We start from the raw sequence: 20,226 nt of genomic DNA, 5'->3' as shown, positions 1-20,226 counted from the left end.
GTGTGAACCTATAAGATCCCCAATAACAGACCAAAATAAAGTCTATGATTTAAAAATAATTAGTTGGAACGTCGCTGGCCTTGAACCCAGACTAAAGGATAAAGACTGGGTTGAGTTAATTACAAGGTACGACATAATTATGTTCCAAGAAACTTGGGCACCATATAATCTGCACATTAATGGGTTCCACTGTTAGAATATACCAGCGCGTAAATTGCAACATGGTCGGGCTGTTGGTGGGTTGTTCGTAGGTTTTAGTATAATGGCCGGGGGAAGTCATAGGGCCATCGACACTGATAATGTTAACATACAGGCCATTGAGTATAAGCGGAAAACCCCCTTTGTCTTAATACATTTTTATAACAATGATTTTATAACAGTCCCAAATAAGAATTTTATAGCATTGTCTAATTTCATCTCCAAATCAGCTGATAGATGGGGAAAAACTGCTGGGCCCGAAATTGTTGTGGCCGGGGATTTTAATGCTCAGCTCCCAAGTTATGTATGGCAGGTAGAACAGCGAAAGTGGTATCTTGCTAATCAAAGGGGTCAGGAATTGAGAGCCCTCTTAGATGAGCATATCCTTAGTAATATAATGGATTATGGACCAAAATTATCGCAGCAGCAGGTACCTACACATAGAGGACTAGCTAGTACCTCCACTATTGATTTTATCTTTGTCTCCCCTGGCATGGCTGATCGCATAATGGAAACTGACACGGTAGTGACAGACTTTGGGGGTCACAACCCTGTAACTGTAACATTTAAACTAGCGTCAAAACCGGTCTACAGTTCAATGCAGGGAGCGAAAGATCTAAGTGTAACTACTGATAAATTACGGTTAAAGTGGAAAGGTATAGACAAAGCAGGAATCATGGAATCTCTGTTAGGGGAAAATCAGCAGTGTATAGATTTTTGTTTAGATCCAACAGCTAGTGGCCAGTTAATTATAACACATTTTAGTAAAATATGTGCCATAGTTAGGACTATGCTGCTGGCCCAAGCCCCTCAGAGCCCTAAAGATCCCAGGTGGTTCGACCACAGTTGTTCCGTGGCAAACAGGAACCTACGCAAGACACTTACAGAAATCCCTAGAGTTGGGGCAAAAGTAAGTGTAGCAAGGAAGGCTTACAAATTAGCCCTAGAGAAAAGGAGATCTACGCTCTTGGGAGAACGCTGGGAAGCATCGGCACTGACTGCAGGAAGGAAATCAAGTAACTTATTCTGGCCAGCAGTAAAAGAACTCCGGAATATGGGCCAACAATTTACCCCAATCAGCTGTACCATTTCCGCTAGTTCCTGGGAACTACACTTCTCTAAAACTTATGCTGCCCCGGTAAAAGGCCTAATTACTAACATCTCTGAAACCTCTGTCAATTTAAAGATAACTGCGGGAGAAGTGGAGGAGGCATTTGCCCAGAGCCTCGGCAATAAGGCCCCTGACCCAGATGGACTTCCGAAAGATCTCATCAAATGGCAACCTGATTTTTGGGCACCCATATTGGTGAATGTTTTTAATAGTTTGCCCGAATCAACAATGCCCGATACATGGAGCACCAGCATAATAGTCCCAATTTACAAGAAAGGGGATAGGTCTGATCCTATAAATTATAGACCAATCTCATTGCTAGACAATACACTGAAAATATTAGGTCGCGTTATCTATAATAGGTTAATTACATGGACAGAGGAAACTGGGATATTATCCCCCTGTCAATTAGGATGTATATCAAGGGTTGGCACAGTGGAACAATGCCTTAATCTTAAATTATTGACAAATACAATATTGCCCGTTCTGCACCCATTTATTTAGCTTTTATGGATTTGTCATCCGCCTTTGATTTGGTTAATCGGTCCAAACTTTGGACTATTTTATTAGAGTATGGTTTGGATATCTCCCTGGTCCACTTTTTAGCTTTTTTACATATGGACCTAAAGTCCAGAGTGAGAATAGGCGTAGGTGGGGAACTGTCTGGACCCATTGAAATTGGAAGAGGAGTTAGGCAGGGGTGCGTTTTAGCACCCCTGCTTTTTATTATTTATATAAATGGGCTCAGTAATTATCTTGTAAAGTTTAGACCGGACGTACCCCTTAATAAATGGCAAAGCCATACCCACTCTTCTGTACGCAGACGATGCGGTGTTAATGGGCCGTACGCCAAACTCACTCCGCTCTTTGGTTCTTAATTTTACCACATTTATGGATGACCTGGACTTACGAGTCAATTTTAAAAAATCTTTTATAATGGCATGTGGTCCAGGCAAACGACAATTGAGTCCCATACAGGTCGGGGGAGAAAAACTTATTGTAACCAATATCTTCCCGTACTTGGGCGTGACCTTTGCTGCGAATGGCTCATGGTCTGAGCATTTGGCCCAGGCCGCGAGCAAATTCTCAAAGGCCACAAACTCGATTTTAAGTATTCCCAAACCAAAGAGATCGGGAGTTACTAAGGCGATTGTTAAGATTTTTAAACTTCAATGTGTCCCAGTGGCAACTTATGGAGCAGAAGTTTGGGGCATTGGGAACAGCATCTCTATTCAGCGAGTAGAGAATCGGTTTTGTAGGAGACTATTAAATGTGCCAATTTTTACATCCAATTTTATCACACATCATGAATTAAACTTAAACTTTATCTCAGATTTTGTCAGGTCCCGACCAGTGCTATTTTGGCACTCTGTCTGGATGAACAAATCAGCGTCACTTACGCAAGAGATATTAATTGATTGTTTAAGTTGTGATAGGGGGTTGAAGATCCCGTGGATTTCTTATATATATACAAATTTGCGAGAAATAGGCATGGATAACATCTTTATTAATACTAACCATGCCAGTAAAATTAAGAAATCCGAATTAAAAGAGGCATTAAGTGCACTGTACTCCCAAAGGAGACTCAGGAGGGAGCAAGAGAAACCAACAGTCACGAGGTACATGGATATAGCAGTACCCAGATATCCCCTTGCACTATATTTAACACTACAACTGACAAATTGGGAAAGAAGTCTATGTCGTCTGAGGGCTGGAACTATTAGGTATCTGTTAAATTTTCCTCTGGGCTATCAGGAAAGTACGACTATGATGAGCTGTCCCTGCAATGGGCAAAGTAAACAAAGTGATTTGCACTTCTTTTTTCTCTGTAATTTCTATTCAAAATACACAAACTGGTTTTTAATTTCTTATTTTAAAAAATTCAGACCAATTAGCTTGGTCAAATCTTATCAGGCACTGTTAACACTTGAAAATGAGGAAATAATTTTTCGTGTTTGTACTTTTTTAAAGATTGCTGTCCATGCGCGTAGAACGATGGAAATGTGTAAATAATGTGTTTTAATCTGTATGTTTTTTACTGGGAAATTAGATTTTTGTGTGTGTTATAAGACGTGCTTTTATGAGTTGTTACAATTCGAATAAAGATTCTTTGAAACTGAAACTGACTATTAGTCTCACAATGCATTGAAAAAAAAGCAGATTGGATACACTAACCCTTTAAAATGAACAACCTGGGCGATCTTTCAGCGTTTAATGCTTACATTTTCAGGTGTGCTAGGGTATGAAAATGATAGGTTATCATCAAGCAGGATAGGGATACGAGGCAAATGGTCTGATGACCTGGGCATGGATTTGAGTGATGCTGAGTGGGAGTAGTGCTGTGGAACACTCCTAAATGTTCCTGCAACTCAAGATTTTAACAGTAATACTGTATGGATAGGGACTATATAACCCCCAAACGCATTAACTGTATGTATCCTGCATGTCCCTGATGAGAAGAAAGGGGGGTAGGGGCTTCTTTTACATGATCTGGGATTGTCAGCAACTACGACATTATTAGTCCAGCGGTGAGCTTACTAGACCTGTTAAGGCCGTGAAGGTAACCACCAGATTTATTATTCGGGCACTGTGTAACCTGTGGCCTATTGTCTTTCTTGGTAGCTTCTCCCTCGACCATTTTCAGGTCGGTGTCGAATGCTTTCCCCCTTGACCCTTTTGGCAACGTTTTCCTCCTAGTTCCTCGACAGACCCAGGCTTCTTAGGGATGGTGCGGTTTCTTTCCCGGCATGACGTAGTGTGCTTCTCTCTGTTTCTCACTCGCCCTCAGAGTCTTCGACTTGAACAGGGCACATGCGTTGAGGTCATCGCTTCGATGATCGATTGGCAGGCAGAGTTTGCTGACCTGGTGTTGATCCTTCTGCGCAAACTTGTGGTTGCATAACTGGAACGGAGTCTTCTCCGTCACGCCAAATAGCAACCCGTTGTCTGGGCATTCACGAAATAGTCAAGGAAACTCCCCCTACACGATAAGTATCTCCACCAGTACCTCATCTTCAATGACCTTCTCCAAAATTAGCGAACTTCTTTAGAACTTTCTTCTTTTTCATGTTGGAGCCTTAAACAAAGCATGCAGACTCAATGGCAGAAAACAAGAATCTTAAGATGGCGAGCAAGAATGGGAGCTTCTGGGGGAGGGCATACAATGTCACATGGAGCACCAAATGGGGAAATATTCTACGCCTAACAAACAACAAAAATTGAAGGACTACAAAAAAGTGGAGAATTACGTACCCTGTCACTACGTGGCAGCATGTGACTCATGAAAAGATTCACACTAAAAATGCTGCTCAGTCTTCTCAGGTGCATCACACAGAGCTCGACAGCTCACCAGCAAGAGGGGGCATTACCTAAAAAAAAACAAGCATTTGCAATGCAATAGGTCTCGCATTTGCGAGAGTTTGAGCTATTAGCATTGTAAATGACAGTGCCTTTTATTTCTGTTTTTAAAAAAACAAACTTAAATAAAAAGCATTGTCATTTACAATGCCAATAGCTCAAACTCTTATAAATGCGAGACCTATTGCATTGCAAATGCTTGTTGTAAACAGTCAACGGCGTTTCGACCCTTTGTGCAATGTAGAGTCTCTTTAGGAGCTAGGAGTGTAGGGACATCTACAAAAAAGATGGGGGGGATAGTATTCAGTATGCGTCACATACACACTCTCAGGCCCTAGCGATAGGCGTTGCTCTCCTCTGTATCATAACTCCTGCACCACTTGACACACACCCCATCCAAATACACTTCACTAATTAAGTTTGCTAAGTATAAATAGACTCGCTATCTGTATGCCACCATACCACTGGTCTGTTGTTTATTTCCACTATTGATGCAAGTGCACCGAGTTTCATCGTCATATGTAAATCTATAGTCAGGTCTGGTTGGAAAATTCAGTGTGGTTCTGGCGGGAAAATAGCCCTTAAGTATACCCAATTAATCACTGGCCCCTTGTCATCGAACCGAACAGACAGACACACGCTGTTCTGCTACGAAGTGGTCGAAGTGCAGGTCAACAGAAATCCACGATCAAGTAAGGTGAGAAATATCAAAACATTAGTTGGTAAATCCTAGACAAACAGTGCCACCGAGTGGTTTTTTAGCATGCTCAGCATCTGATTTTTATTATGCCTTCATAGATTTCTTCACCGGATTCAAATTACACTAATTTTCAGGGAGACGGAGCAGCAGCCCCTGTAACAAGCCGTCTCCGTGGAGCAAGTCAGCAACGAGGTGTGTGCGCGCGCGTTAGGCAGCCGGGGTCGGCAGCGGCGGGGTGTGTGCGTGCGCGTGTGTCTGTGTGTGCGTCTGCGCGTCCACAGACCCCGATCGCTGCGCGTGCCCCGGTCTGTCTCCCTTGGGAGGCAACAATAGTACTCGCTGGCGGCAGCGCTTCGCGCTGCAACGCCAGCGAGACCTAAAAAGGGGGCGGAGTACCCTGGTTTCATGATAATTGTTCTTCATAAGTAGAGTGCAACACATGCATCTGAGTTAAATTGGTCCTGGGGTGTTAGGCACTGTGCTCCCTTCCCCTTTTGTTTGCCACTGCTTCTGTGCATGTTTTGATCATGTTTGAGGATAGGACTACAGACAAACAGGAATCGCCACACATTGGCAATGGAAAGTCCCTAATACAATTTTAAGGTAATTACTGTGCTTCTTTGTTAAAGCAGAACATGGAAGGGGTCTTGTAGATCTACAACTGCCAGTCCAAGCGCTGGGAGCCTATTAGGCTGCACTTCTCCTCATTAAGTTGACAGCAGGTTGTGTTAGACGTGCTGCCAGTTAGTTTTGAGATTTTTTTATTTTTTAATTACAAAAAGGTTTGCAAAAGAGTTCATTTTTTTTTAAATGTCACATACGGATATAGGTACATTTCCGTTTTTATTGCATGAAGAGATAGGACTACAAAAGTTAAATCTCAAATGCACATGCCAAAAGGGACAAGGTGGGACGATTGCTGCTGTGGCTTATTACTCCGAACAAGAAATCCATCCCTGTATTATAAATCTATAATTTGTTTAATCAGTTGATGTACACCCATTCAGATCAACTACGTGTTCAAACCTCATTATGAGGGCCGTATGCCAGTGGGGAGTCCCCAGATTTCCCAACTATGCACGAATATATGACTGGGGCCTCGAATACAAGTTTTTCATGCGAAGAGGCATGAGAGGGGAACTAGACATCGTTGCCCCAGTCACTTATACTATTTGCAATTGCTGTGCCACCGTTGGCATTAACCAATCAGCAGGGGCACAGTTTTTAGAGCCTACAGATTAAAGGAATCCCACTCCATATGTCACTTTACCTGGATGATAAATTGCTGCGTTTACGTGGAGAGAGTAAAGGCAATCTAGGCTCTGGGGGAAGATTGGCACATTATCCAGGTTAAAGGCGAACAGGGGGAAAATAATCCTTTTACTCCGTAAAGAACAGGAACCGGTGGGCTTGGAGGGGACCTACAGAGCTAGGGCCTGATAAACACTGGGAACCACCACTATAAAATGTCTGGGAGGGCGTATATTCCGAACGGAAGTGAACCTGTTGGAGGGGAGGTTTACTGCAATCCTATTGTCACTATGATAGGTTATACAATTCTGGCAAATGCTGCACAGCTCAGTGATGGGGAAGATAGCCTTAGACAATATATCCTCCTCCCTAGACTGGTATACTTCTTCTCTTCCCTGCCTAAACACATATGCCTGTGCAGTTGTTTTAGGAAATGGACAGAATGCAGATAGACTTGCTATGGAATAATGGCAGATGTAGGGTAGTGATGTACTAACTGCAAATGCCAGGTGATTCGCTGCCCGGGAATTCTAGCTCTATTTTGCTGCCCACTTACAATGGACAACCAAGGGGGGGTGGCCTGTTGGGCTGGCATGGGTCTAAGGACAACTGATGCTCCTTCAAGTTCATAATTACTCATATGCTCCTTGAACCCTTCAGGAAGGCACAATTTAAGGGAGCGTATCTACTGGTGAAAACGCTCCAGTATGTCTGAATGCAGTTGTTCCAGAGAGAGCATTCATGTCTCCCGTATGCTACAGAGATCCTCATAAAATTCTTGTTAGCATTACCACATAATGGGAACTGGGGAGCACTGGGGCCTGGGAGGTGCATGATCTGGCCACAGTAGGACCACTGTATAGGGATGGGTTCTATATATTTTGGTGCCCTTCAAGAGGAATGATATTCTGGTTACCAACTTTTTGCTATATGATGCACTACTAGCAACACTACAAAATTGTGGAGACAGGGTACACAGGAAGGCTCGGTACACAGTTGCCAGAAGGACATATGGTATAGGGCAGGAGAAGTGCGCTCCTAAATCTCTTGAAGTGAGATCTAATAGGGCTGCGAGGAAAATGGTCTGATGATATGGGCACGGATTTGAGTGATGTTATGTGGGATATAGTGCTGCAGAACACTCCTAAATTTTCTTGCAACTTAAGATTTCAACAATATTATCATTTGGATAGGGTCTATATAACCCCCAAACGCATTAATTGGATGTATACAGCATGTCCCCGATGTGAAGAAAATGGTTAACCGCATACGATAAGTCTGCGGAATGGGAAGGCCATGCACTCCGGCTGGAGGTCAAAACGGGTGTATGCCCATCAGACTTTTCACGTCTGGGATGCAATTGTAGCGGCTCGCCCCATGCTGGATGGCGATTGCCATGTGATACCGACAAAGGAAGACAAAGATTGATGCCACCTACACTTTAAAGTTGTATAGTATACACTCCGGCACTGTGATAACTGGAGAGCTCTGTAAGTGCACCTAGATTGATCTGGCTTACGCCACAAACTTCTGCATGTTATTTACTAGTTCTAGTTAATCAATATGCTCTATAAGAAACCATAGTTCAGTGGTATGTAGTTGAAACTGTTGAATGTTGCAACTGGATGGATGGATAGCACAAAGTAATGAAGCTTGTGTAGTTTGATAATAAGATCTGCTAGTAGGCGTGTAAATCATGATTCAGTGACTGTTGATCAGGTTGCTCTATACTTTGCTGTAATGATGTTAACATGCATGAACAAGTTTCAATATCATACATGTTTTGCAACTGTTAACATAAATGAAAAATTGGGATTAAAAATTATTTTTATTTAAATTGCATGCTCGCTTACCTGTTGTTCAACACAGCTGAATGACCAAACCGGTTTACATCATGATGTAGATCTGGTGGAGGAAGGACGGACCAATGGTCGCAAGCTAAGAAAAAGAAATGCATTTTGAAACCTCAACAAATGTTATGTATAAACAATAAATGGTATTATAACAAGAAAATAAGATGGTCAGGTTAAGCTAAACTATTAAAGACAGATTACACTATTAATGGGTAACTATTCATACATACAGCTGTCATCATTTGGAGGGCTGATTCTGTAAAGAGGTTTATCACTAAATGATTAGAATAGGCAGCATTGCGCTTAAACAGTAGCTAGTAAAAATTCACACAATCCTGCATATCTGCCCCCCAAAACAAAAGAAAAATAACAGTAAATCCTATGTAAAAGCGCGCAGCTTACCTTTCACTTAAAAACAGCAGACACAATAGGTAACCATTTACAAGGATTGTGAGGCATTTGTTATAACAAACTACCCTGAGAACAAGACTATTCAAAAGCAGTTAGCTAAAAAAATAAAACACACCTTTATCAAAGCAAGGCACTGGTTTCACGTTGGCACTGCATGAGTGTAGCTTTGAACAGATCACAACCCTTCCAGCTCTATTAAAGCACATACACTGGGTAAGTCTTACCATAGCTAAAATGAAGGATGTCAGGTATCCGATAAACAACCAGAAATCACAGCTTATGGGCAAATCAGAAGCTCCCCAGTTCCACCTTTGAAATCAGTACATGAGGGTGGAATTTCTTCACAGAACACATTCTTTGGGGTCAACCCTTTTATTGCCAGTACCACAGTAAGGATTTCCTGCAACTAAGGCAAGGTTTTTATTAAAATGGTTGAGTTGTTCGAATCTACATATATGGCTCATTAATGAAAAGCCTCTTCTACTATGTGTGAGAAAGTGCCATCTTTCTTGCATGGTATGCCCCCACTTTTTGCTGAATTGCTGAATGTACTTTGACTGAGTGTACCCTGGACTCCTGCCAATCAGGTGCCCAGGGCCTATGTTCCTTCCCTAAAAACACAAAACCCAAATTGGCAAACCCTGGCCACATGTCAGCCCCTGGTAAATGGTACCCTACATACCCAGGGCCTTGTGACCAGGGAAGGCCTCTAAGGGCTGCAGCACTCATTGTGCCACCCTTAGAGGCCCTGTACCCTTACACACACACACACACTGCCCTTGTAGGCTGGGTGTCTGGGTGCAAGACAAAACAAAGAGTCGACATGGCACACATCCCTGTGTGCCATGTCCATCACCTACACTGCCATGGCACATATCAGCCACCCCTCTAGCTGGGTGCCTTATGCCAATGGTGTGGGCGCAGGAGCCCTGTGCCGCTACAGTACCCAGGTCCATTCCTGGGCACTGTAAGTGCAGTGCTGCCATTTAAGAGTGCATGGTGCTGAGAGCTCGTCAAACACGAACTCCACAGCACCATATTGGCAACACTGAAGACTGAGAAGTTTGGTATCAACTTCTCAGCACATTAAACCACACTGATGCCAGTGTGGGATTTAATGTACCAAGCACCCCAGAGGGCATCTTAGAGATGCCCCCTAAAACCTAACCTACAATCCATGTCTGATATTGCCTAGGCTGCCACACAGCAGACATGTTGCTGGACCCCTGGGTAGGAGAGCCCCTGCTCTCCTGGGCCTGCAACAATGCACATCCTGGGCGAGGTGCTAAATCTCATCCCCCAGGATGGGCAGGGGGAAGCTTCAAAGGCATGCCGCCTCTGTGAGCTTCCCCAGGCCACTGCAACCCCCCACTCTGGTGGGAAGCTCGGCCGGAAACCCCAAATAAGGACAGGGGATGTGCCAGCCTGCCAACCCCACCCCTCAGGTGGGGGAGGCGAGGTGAAGCACATCTCCAGGCTCTCGCCATCTTGAAGATGGGAAGCCCTAACCTATCAGGACTAGGCTACTGACCCTCTACCACAGGAGAGAGGCAGGATAGGGGGTGTACCCACCCTAGGACAGGGACCCATTGGTCCCTGCCCTTCACCTACCTGTAACGCCCCTAAATCTAGTATTTAGGGGCACCCTGAACCTTCCTTCCCGAGATTCCAGACTCCAAAATCCGAAGAAGAGCTAGAAGAAAGAAGACCTGCCCTGCAGCTGCTAAGAAGAGGAAGACACCAACTGCTTTGGCCCCAGTGCTACCGGCCTGTCGACCCTCGAACCTGCTCCTGCTCCAACCCGGCATCTCTTGTGGCCAGCAACCTCACAAACCCTGGAGGACCTGGCTACCTTTTGACTCTAAGCCCCCTGGGACTCCCATGAGTAGAGGCTCTACTCAAAATCTACTTCTAATCCCTGGCAGCAGCCCGGAACCGCGAACCCAGCACACTCTGCACCAGCCATGCCTGGCCTGTGCCAGAGTGAACAAAGACCACGAGGACGGCCCCACGGCGACTGTGACCCAGAGTCCAGCACCCAAGGACCTCCCTCGACACTCCTGAAGAAGCCTGCAGCCTCAGAACCAGGTGCCCCCCCAACCGCGATCAACAGAGGGTAAGATTTCCCAACACCAAAAGGCACCCCTGCACCCGGCACCCCGCGGCCCCCTGTGCTCAATCCCGGGGTACCTACCTATCCTCCAACTACCCAACTTACCTCTCGAAGTGGTGGTGGCACCTGAAGAATCTTCGTCCCCGAGCTTGCAGTCTTTTTCCAAACCGGAGATATCCCATTGAAATCAATTGAGCGCCCGAAGGCTCAAAAGCACCCTGCACCCAGCCTCCCAAGTGGCCCTGGCAGTGCAATCTCTACACCCATCTAACTCCCCACTTGCCCTGAGTAAGTGACCAGGAGCCCAGCTCCCACAGCCGCGTGGCCTGCTAGTCAGCAGCCACCAACCAAGGCCCCCCCCTACCTCTCATAGGATAACATTGGGTCTAACTCTCTCTGCACCCAGCCGCCCTTGTGGCGCTGAGGGTAAACCAACTGTACCTACCTGACCCTGGGAGACCCCCGAGTCTATGTCCAGAACCTTAACTCTGCCAGTCGAGTACTTACCTTTAAACCGATAACTCAATTTTCTTCCTAGGGTAACATTGACTGGCTTTTCCTGAAATTTCTTCTAAGCGTGGACGTTTCAAATCTTAAAATATTCACCAAAAATCAGCCGAGTAACGAAAACGAAGATACTCACCTGCTATTAGGTGTGCTCCCAGTGCTGGATCTTGGTGCCCAGCACGGACTCTGAACAATACTTACAACTGTACTTACCAGTAACCCAATTTTCTCCCATAGGAAACCATTGACTGTTTTTCTGTGAAATTTCTTCTAAGTGTCAATTTCTGCAAACTTCAAATATTCTTTAAAAATCGTATAACTTCTGAAAACGTAATTGCTTACCTGTTTTGGATAAATGTCCCAGTACAGAGTCTAGGTACCCAGTACTGGATTACAAAAGTAACAAGAACATACTATACCTGCAACTTGAACTTCCTTCCATAGGGAAGCATTGACCGTTTTCTATGAAATATTTTCTAAGTGTCAACTTTTAAAATATCAAAATATTGTCTAAAAATCATCACAGTATGTAAGTCGACTTTTATCACTTGATTCTAAGTACTGACACAGGACTGAATCTAGGATCCAGTCCTGGAATTCCAAAAGTAATCCTAAAAGTAATCTGTTGCAAATAACTTGAAACTTCCATTGAACTCAATGCATTATGATGTTTAAAATTGTGTTGCCTATTGCAACCATTTGTAACTTTCTACAAAAGTCAATTGCATATTGCAAAAGTATTTATATAAAGCATCTCAATCTGAGAAAGTATATCTGAATACCTATTGTTGGTTCTAAAATAAAACAAGCATATATTTTTTATATATAAACCATTGGCCTAGAGTTCAGTTAGTGAGTGTGTGAGACTATTTGCTGACTGAGTGTGTACAACAAATGCTTTACACTGTCCTCTGATACTGCCTTACTGCTCGACCAAGCTACCACTTTAGAGAGTAAGGTTATATCTAACTTTAGCCTCTGCCAAACCTCTGGGGACTGTGGACTCTGTACACCCTGTACCTATTTGGGAACAGTATATACAGAGCCACTTTCTCACACTATGGTTAGCACTTTAAGAAAAATGCTGTGAGCTCAGCCTGCATTATTGACCGAGGCTGCAGTATAAAAATGTATACTCAGGTTTGCCAAATTAAACAACTTGAAGCTACTTATAATGTTCCCCGATTATATGCAAATCCATTCCGAAGCTGAAAACACGACTGGTGATTGCTTGCATTCATAATGAAAAACTGCATAAAAAAAGTCACAGAAAGTGCCCTCTGGTATACATCCTTGCATTGGCGTAGATTTACGACTTCAGGAATTTACAAGAACTGGAAACCACACTCATAACAAATGTTTGTGAACTTATTTTCAAATAATAAATGCATCTGTATATCTGATCATGCAAAAGCCTGCCGAGCGGCTGCAAATTCCTTTCCCCACAACCCCTTTTTCTCCACCCTGGAAAAAGTTTCACTCCTGTCTTTCGCAGGAGTAAATTTACAAACTTTCACCAGTGACTAGAGAGGAGTTGTTGACTACCCTTCATCATGCCCATAGAACTACCAGTCTACTTCCAGATTCTGTATGTGGATTTGTGGAAAGGTAGCCAAATCAGAACCCTGTTAGAATCCATATCCTGATAGAATGTGAGCCCTGCCACAATCATAGAGACTATTAGCAGAGCTCTGAAGTAAAGCTGGACACTCCAGGACAACTGTGTCAAGAAGTTCACAGCACATAATGGATGCCACCGTTATGGTGCTGCACTTGCACTTCTTTTCAGTATAATGCTCATTTCAGTATAGTGCACATTTTCTGGCTCCCGCACGGCTCATTCTGTGACTAAGATGAATTATGTGAAGTTCTGGCCCCCAAAGAAGAGTTCCTTGAATTACACTGGAGCAGGTTTTGAGCCTTTTAACACTCTAAATGATAACAAATATACAAAAAGAGTGTTCCTTTCACCTGCGTAAAGGTCCAAGATGGATCATTTCTAAAGAAAGCCACTGAGAGTCTGAATACATGGATTCGCTCAGTAGCAACCCCAGTACAAGCATCTAGAATGTACAAATGTAGAGACTGTTTCAACTCCTCGGCTGGAAAAAAATCTTCTGGGTTAGCATGCCATAAAAACCATTACTCTATTAAAATTGTGAGAGATGGGATGCCATGAGCAGCGAAAAAGGTGCACTATGATGGTTAATAGGGAAGAACCTACCGGCGTCCAGTGAACCCAGTTACATAAATCTTTACATACCCACTGAGAAGCTGGCTCTGTATAGGTTATAACACTAGGTGGTTCTACCGTGAACAGAGTCTAGAGATTCCCCAAAAGTGTACAGGGCTCAATGCAAACACAAGATGCTCTATTATGGTAGTATGGTTGAGTAGCCTTAGACCTAGTACAGAGCAGTGTAAGACATTTATTGCACACACATGATCAATAACAATAAAAAAGGAGATCCTCACTAATTTTATAAAAATAAGCTTGGTTTGGGTTTTATTTTAAGATCAAGATCTTCGCAATAAGGTAAGTAAGTTTTTAAATAAAAAATACTTTTCAGTTACAAAAGTAGACACTTACATTTTTGTTATCCTATGGAGGAGAACAATAATGCGGTTATATAGGTAAGTATGTGACTTACAGTTCCAGTCTTCGGGACAAAAGGTCGGCAAGGGTCAGGTGAGTACCAATCGAAACTGCACCATCAGCAGCACAGGGGCAGCCGGGTGCAGAACTCAAAATCAGAGTACTACCCAATGCATTACAATGGAGACTGGGGGTGCTAGACGCCACAGTATTTGCTGGTAGGTAAATTGTTTCCAGGGGCCAAGCTTTAGGGGTAAGAACAAAAACGGGGGAAGCACCAAACATATGCCACCAGGGTGCAGGGTGCAAATTCAGCATCAGGAGTCCAACGCGTTTCAATGGGGTACTTGCTTCGGACAAACAGACTGCTGGCGTTGCACCAGAAGTTGCAGGAGGGAAAATTACGACAGCACAGGTAAGAGATGTAGGGGGGTCATAGCGGCCCCATCAATTCAGCTCACCAAGGCACAGGAGCTTCAGGTGCAGGGATGCCTTGAGACGTCTGAATCTTCTTACAGTACCCGGGCGCGGTCAGAGGGAGCCTCTGGTTTCGGGTATAGGCGTCGTTGTGGAGTCCAGGAGGGGTCAGCCAATGCTGGACTTGAGCTGTTCTGGGTCGGTGGTCCACCTGGACACAGGCTGGAAGTGTTGGGTGCAGAGTGGGCAGGACTTGCGGATCTGAGGCATCGGAGTCCTATGTGTTTGTTTCTTGGGGAGAGAACTGCTGTCCTCAGGAGTTCTTGTCTTCTTCAAAGTTCAGGCAGTCTTCCTCGGGTTTCTGGTTGTCGCTGGCAGCAGGACATGCGTAGGCTTTTCGCAGAGTCTTGGATGCTGGAGAGAAGCCGGTAGGAATAGGGTCAAGTCGGTCGCCGTCTTCAGGCTTCGCTGCAAGGCGCCTTCTTTGCCCTTCTTAGGTCATAGGTAACTAGTTTCAAGCTCTTAGGTAGCTGTCTAAGTACTAGATTTAGGGGGTGTTTAGAGGGCTTAACAGGTACTACCAATGGGCACCTCACTTGGGGTGACCACACCCTTCAATATGCCACCCTCCCTCCAGTGGGAGGGAGCATAGTCCTAGCCCCGATTGAAAGTCCCCTCATCTTCAAGATGGTTGGGACTGAAAAGTGTGCTCAACTTCGTCTCGTCCACCTGAAGGGGTGGAGTTGGCCAAGGTGGGCACACCTCTTAGTCGGTCTACGTTTTCCCACCAAAGTGGGGGTGTAAACCGTGAGCTGCCATCCGCTGCTAGCAGCAGGGGCTGGGGGTCACATTACAAAGGAAGCAGGCCTTTGAAGTTCACCTTCAAGCACGGAGTCCATCCTGGAGGAGGAGGTGTGACAACTCCCCTCTGGATGTGCATGGTTTCTGGTCCCAGAGAGCAGAGGCTCTCCATCCAAGGGTCCAGAAACATGAGTGTGTGTGGCAGGCTGCCTAAAGCCGGTCAGTGAGCACACCAGGGTTGGGAGGTTTTCAGGGGGCACCTCTAAGGTGCCCCCTGGGTACATGGTTGAATAAATCCCACACTAGTATCAGTGTGGGTTTATTTAAAGCAGTAGTTTGGTACCAGACACTCCTGAGTTTAGTGAACTCATCATGGTGCTGTGGAACTCTAGTTGTCAAGTTCCCAGCCCATATACTCTATGGCTTCCCTGGCACTTACACTATTAAGGAAATGACCCTAATACTTTAGGAGCATATCTGATCATTCACATATGCACACACCTGTGACTTACCTGTATCTTGGCAGTGCTAGTTGGCATGGCACAAAGGCAGTAGGCAAAGTCGACTTTGTTGTTTTGTCTGCACCAGGCCATGCATGCTGCAGTGGCAGTCTGCATGGCCTATGTGAAAGGTCCATAGGGGACCCCCCCTCCCTTCAGTCCCAAAGCCCTAGGTACTGATTTATCTTTTACTAGGGCCTCACAGGGGGTCTGAAGGACCAATTGTGGATCTGTTTTAGGGAAAGAATACTGGTACAGGGAAACTGGACAGCATGGACCAAGTACTCTACAGTCACAGTTGCATCAACCACTAGGCAAAAAGTAGGGGGGTACTTCAACAGAACCCCATTTTTTCACATCCTCGATGCTCCTTCAAAACCTTGCCATAAAGGAGGCGGGTACTTAAAGTGAGCATGGGCACGAACTAGATATACACATGAGGCAATTGTCAAAGCTGGACAAATTCAAACAATTAAGGGGCACGGTTTCACATCAGAGCCAGATTTTAGCCTAAGTGAAAGCTCCCCGCAACCATCAGTGATTCAAGGATAAAATAGGTAATTAGGAGGTGACTGATCTTGCATGATATGCAAAAGGTACCTTTGAAAGTAACGAAATTGAGGAAATTGTTTCAGGGGTTATGATTTGATTTATATATTTAATAGTCAAATGTCTGAAATGATTGTGTCTGGAGTCAAATGCAGAGGATGCTCAAGATGAAAATCACAGGTTTGTCATGGTCACAGAAAATGCACACCTTAATATTACAAAGAATTGTCCAAGAGTGAAGGCAGAAAAAGTGCCACACATCATGAAGAGTGCACATGGTGGCAATGGCGATGGCGGTCGTGCCGTGGCTCCACGACGGGCGTCGATCCTGGCAAATTAACAGACGTTCAGCAATCGGAACCCACAGGGCATCCACCGACATTGAGCCCCTTCTGAAACCGCCCGGGACTACGAGCAGAGCAGAGCCGTTAAGGGACCCAGTGCTGGGCGGCAAGAAGGTGGCCGCCCGCGCCTTTGCCCGACATCCGAGGGTCTAGGTGCGTTGAGAGAAACGCGTCCCAAGGTCCAATCTCGAGCCCGGGAAGACCGGACTGTGAAGCACTGGGGCAGCCCGTGTGCCAGGCAGCAGCACTCGCCGTACAAGACGCCGTGGGAAACCCCCATGCACCGAGCAGATCCCCGAGCCTCCGCCTCATAAGCCGCAGCAGACTGACAGACGGGCACGCCGGACTGCCACAGCCGGTCGAGACTGTGAAGAGGAAACAAGCTGGGCAGCTGTAGACCGGTGGCACTGGGTTGACTCCCCCTCCTGGGCCGTTGGCCACCGGAGCACCATTTAGACAGAGGCTGCCTGACTTCAACACGGCGCCCGAAGAACACAACTGAAGAGCCTTCCGAGGGAGTGAGCAGAGAGTCGGACCGGTTGGGTGTGGACAACGCAGCCTAGCAGACGGTGAGTGGTGGGGGAAAACACCCCCCCTGCCCCCCGGGGCTGCCTGATCCTGGGGAGTGTGTGGGGTACCCCCCCACCACCGAGGACCAACTCAACAGCTGCCTGACCCCAAGATGGCGGATTAACAGGCCGCTTGGCGCCCAGAGCAGTGCTTAGCCCTCACCAGCCAGCCGACCACAGAGTGCGCAACACCATACCGGTCTGGACCCTCCCGGCTATGCAAGTCACCTAAATCACAAAGACAGCAGGCGGGGAAGGGGGAGGTACCAACGCCGATGACGGCTACGCCCACTGAGTGACTCATACAGTGCCCACCGCAGAGCGCGGTCGGGGAGAAGCATCCCCAGATCAGACAGCGGGAGCATTCGCCTCGTCCAGCGGTGCAGATGGGGGACAGCGCTTACCCAGAACCCACACCAGAGGAGAACAGGTCCTGCATAGTGTCTGCCAGGCCCCAGCACCACCACACGGACCCGAGAGGGGCAAGGCACCCAAGGAGGCACGATGGGGAAACCTAGGGCCATGCAAACCGCCATGGTGCCAGAGACGGCGCTGGAAAATATGCCACAGCACAAGACGGGGACCAAATTGACAGCGACCCCGCCCAACCTGTCCATATCGGACAAACTGGACAGAGTATTGGCCACCATCGAACTCTCCAGGGTATCTATGGAGGAGAGGCTTGGCACTCTTGGCACTCTAACGACCGACATCAGCCTCATCAAGGACGACCACCAAAAGCTGGCCGACAGGGTCAGCGAAGGGGGAAAGATCATGGCAGACCTCCAATCTGCAGTAAAAGACCAACAAAAGACAATCCGAGATATCCTGACGCGCCTATCCACTATGGAGGAACGAATGGTCGACTTGGAGGGACGCTCAAGGCGCTGTAATATACGGGTGCTTGGGCTACCAGAAGGAATCGAGAGGCAATACCCGGTAGAGCACATGGAGGCATGGGTGAAATCCTTTACCCCAGCTGCGGACCGGTCGGCCTTCTCCATTGAGCGCGCCCACAGAGTCCCGACGCAAAGGCCCCAGCCTGGAGCGCCCCCCGACCGATTCTAGCGAAATTCCCCACACTTCAGAGACCGGGATGCAGTGCTCAGAGCCGCTAGACGATCGGGCCCCCTCCGGGTCGAGGACAAACATGTGATGGTCTTTCCAGATTATGCACGGGCGGTGCAGCAGCAGAGATCGCTCTTCCTGGAGGTGAAATAGCGGCTACATGCAAATAACATTCAATATTCCCTGTTATTTTCCGCCAGACTCAGAATTATCTACAACAACTCTGCCTTATTCTTTACATGCGCGGAGGAGGCGAGGGACTGGGCGGACTTACACTGCCCGCAGCTATCCGGGTCAGAACCCGTGCGAGGACAAAGAAACAGGGCGCCATGACCCAGGAAAAACAACACAAACAAGGGGCGCAATAGCGAGAACACTATAGCACGGAGCCCCGCACTTGACTCCCCGGATTTGGAGCAAATCATGCAGGCACGCCGAGGCGTTCTACGGGCCGTGACAGCATTACAGGCCTCATCGCCTTCAGATGACATGGACACAGCCCCGCGCCTGTTCTCCTCGGCTGGTGAAGATAGCGACGAAGCGTCATTTAAGGGAGACTCAATCACCCTACCACAAGTCACCCCCCAGACAGCAGATCTCATAAGTTAGGGATCACGTAGGGTGACACAACAGAGACCACCATGGAAACACTATCCTCAGTCTCTCGTAGCATAGACGCAGGGTAGCCCTATTAGCAGGTGGCCGAGGCCCCCTCAACAACTGCAGTCCTCCCTCGCTACACACGTAACAATGTTCAGACACTGCCAGGGACCAGATGACGCACACTGATCCTTCATGGACCCGCCCAAGGACCACCCTCGCATGCACGCACTACCACCACCACCACCACCCCATAGTTGTTAATTTCTTGTTCACGCTCTCCTTCCTTTAGAGCGCTAGTTTGGACGTATCGCTCCCAGTGATAGGTCCCCAGTATTAGGACTGTTTCCGGCCCCAGTTCTCAGTTCACCCACCCCATGTATCATGATCTCGTATTACCTCCCATATACAGGGCAGGGGCGCACACCGACAACCCTACACAGCTCCGCACACAACATCCATCAGCTAGAGATAGGAGACTCCACTCCCCAAGTGGCCCAGAGCTGGCAGGGCACAACTAACATTCCAACATGGAACACGCAGACTTTCAGTTTTTAACCCTAAATGTACGGGGGATGCACACAGCCAGGAAACGCTATGCGATATATGCATATATTAAGCGGCAGCAGGCACAGAACATATCCCTCCAAGAGACCCACCTCACAAAAGAGTAATTACGCAAACTCCAGAAAAAATGGTGTGGCACTTTCTGCACCACAACCTACTCCGCCTTTGCGAGAGGAGCGCTGATCTGGATCCGGCCCGGAGTGCCCTTTCGCGAGACCGGTCGAGGCGTGGACCCAGAGGGCTGCTACGCGCTACTAGAAGGGTTATTGGATGGGAAGCCCATCCTCGTAGGCAGCATCTACGCCCCCAATATAGATCAGACACCGTTTTGGGAGACCCTGTTGAACGCCTTGGCGGGATTCACACACTCCCCATGGATACTAGGAGGGGATTACAATTGCTCCTTAGACCTCGCACTGAATAGATCCTACCCTCCCCCCCCCCCCCCCATCAAACACTCCCCAGCCCACGCGCACACAGCCGCGTTCCGCGCCTGGGCTGCCCACTGGTCCCTAGCGGACGCATGGCGACACGCACCAGACCACCAAAATATATTCCTTTCACTCGATACCTCACAACTTACGAGTCCGTCTGGACCGCTTCATGTGCGCACAGTCGCTCCTTCCACGCATCAGGCACTCGGACTACTTCGGTAGGGTCATTTCAGATCACGATGCGCATATCGTGTCACTCAAATGGCGGCCACCTGTACCA

At 46.9% G+C, this 20,226-nt stretch overlaps 1 protein-coding gene across 3 annotated transcripts in view; it reads right to left on the bottom strand.

Annotated features, from left to right (window-relative positions):
- ATRN (attractin) overlaps window positions 1-20,226 on the bottom strand; it is a 900,609-nt gene that overhangs the window by 665,941 nt on the left and 214,442 nt on the right. For all 3 annotated transcript variants that reach the window (XM_085642692.1, XM_085642691.1, XM_085642693.1), the window contains exon 11: window positions 8,471-8,555. In XM_085642692.1, the coding sequence (XP_085498818.1) occupies window positions 8,471-8,555 (85 nt within the window). The remainder of the gene's footprint in view (window positions 1-8,470; window positions 8,556-20,226) is intronic.

This window comes from Triturus cristatus, chromosome 2_2 (assembly GCF_964204655.1).
Source record: "Triturus cristatus chromosome 2_2, aTriCri1.1, whole genome shotgun sequence".
Classification (NCBI taxonomy): domain Eukaryota; kingdom Metazoa; phylum Chordata; class Amphibia; order Caudata; family Salamandridae; genus Triturus; species Triturus cristatus.
The sequence above is the reverse complement of the archived record's forward strand: the minus strand, read 5'-3'. Positions and strand labels throughout refer to the sequence as shown.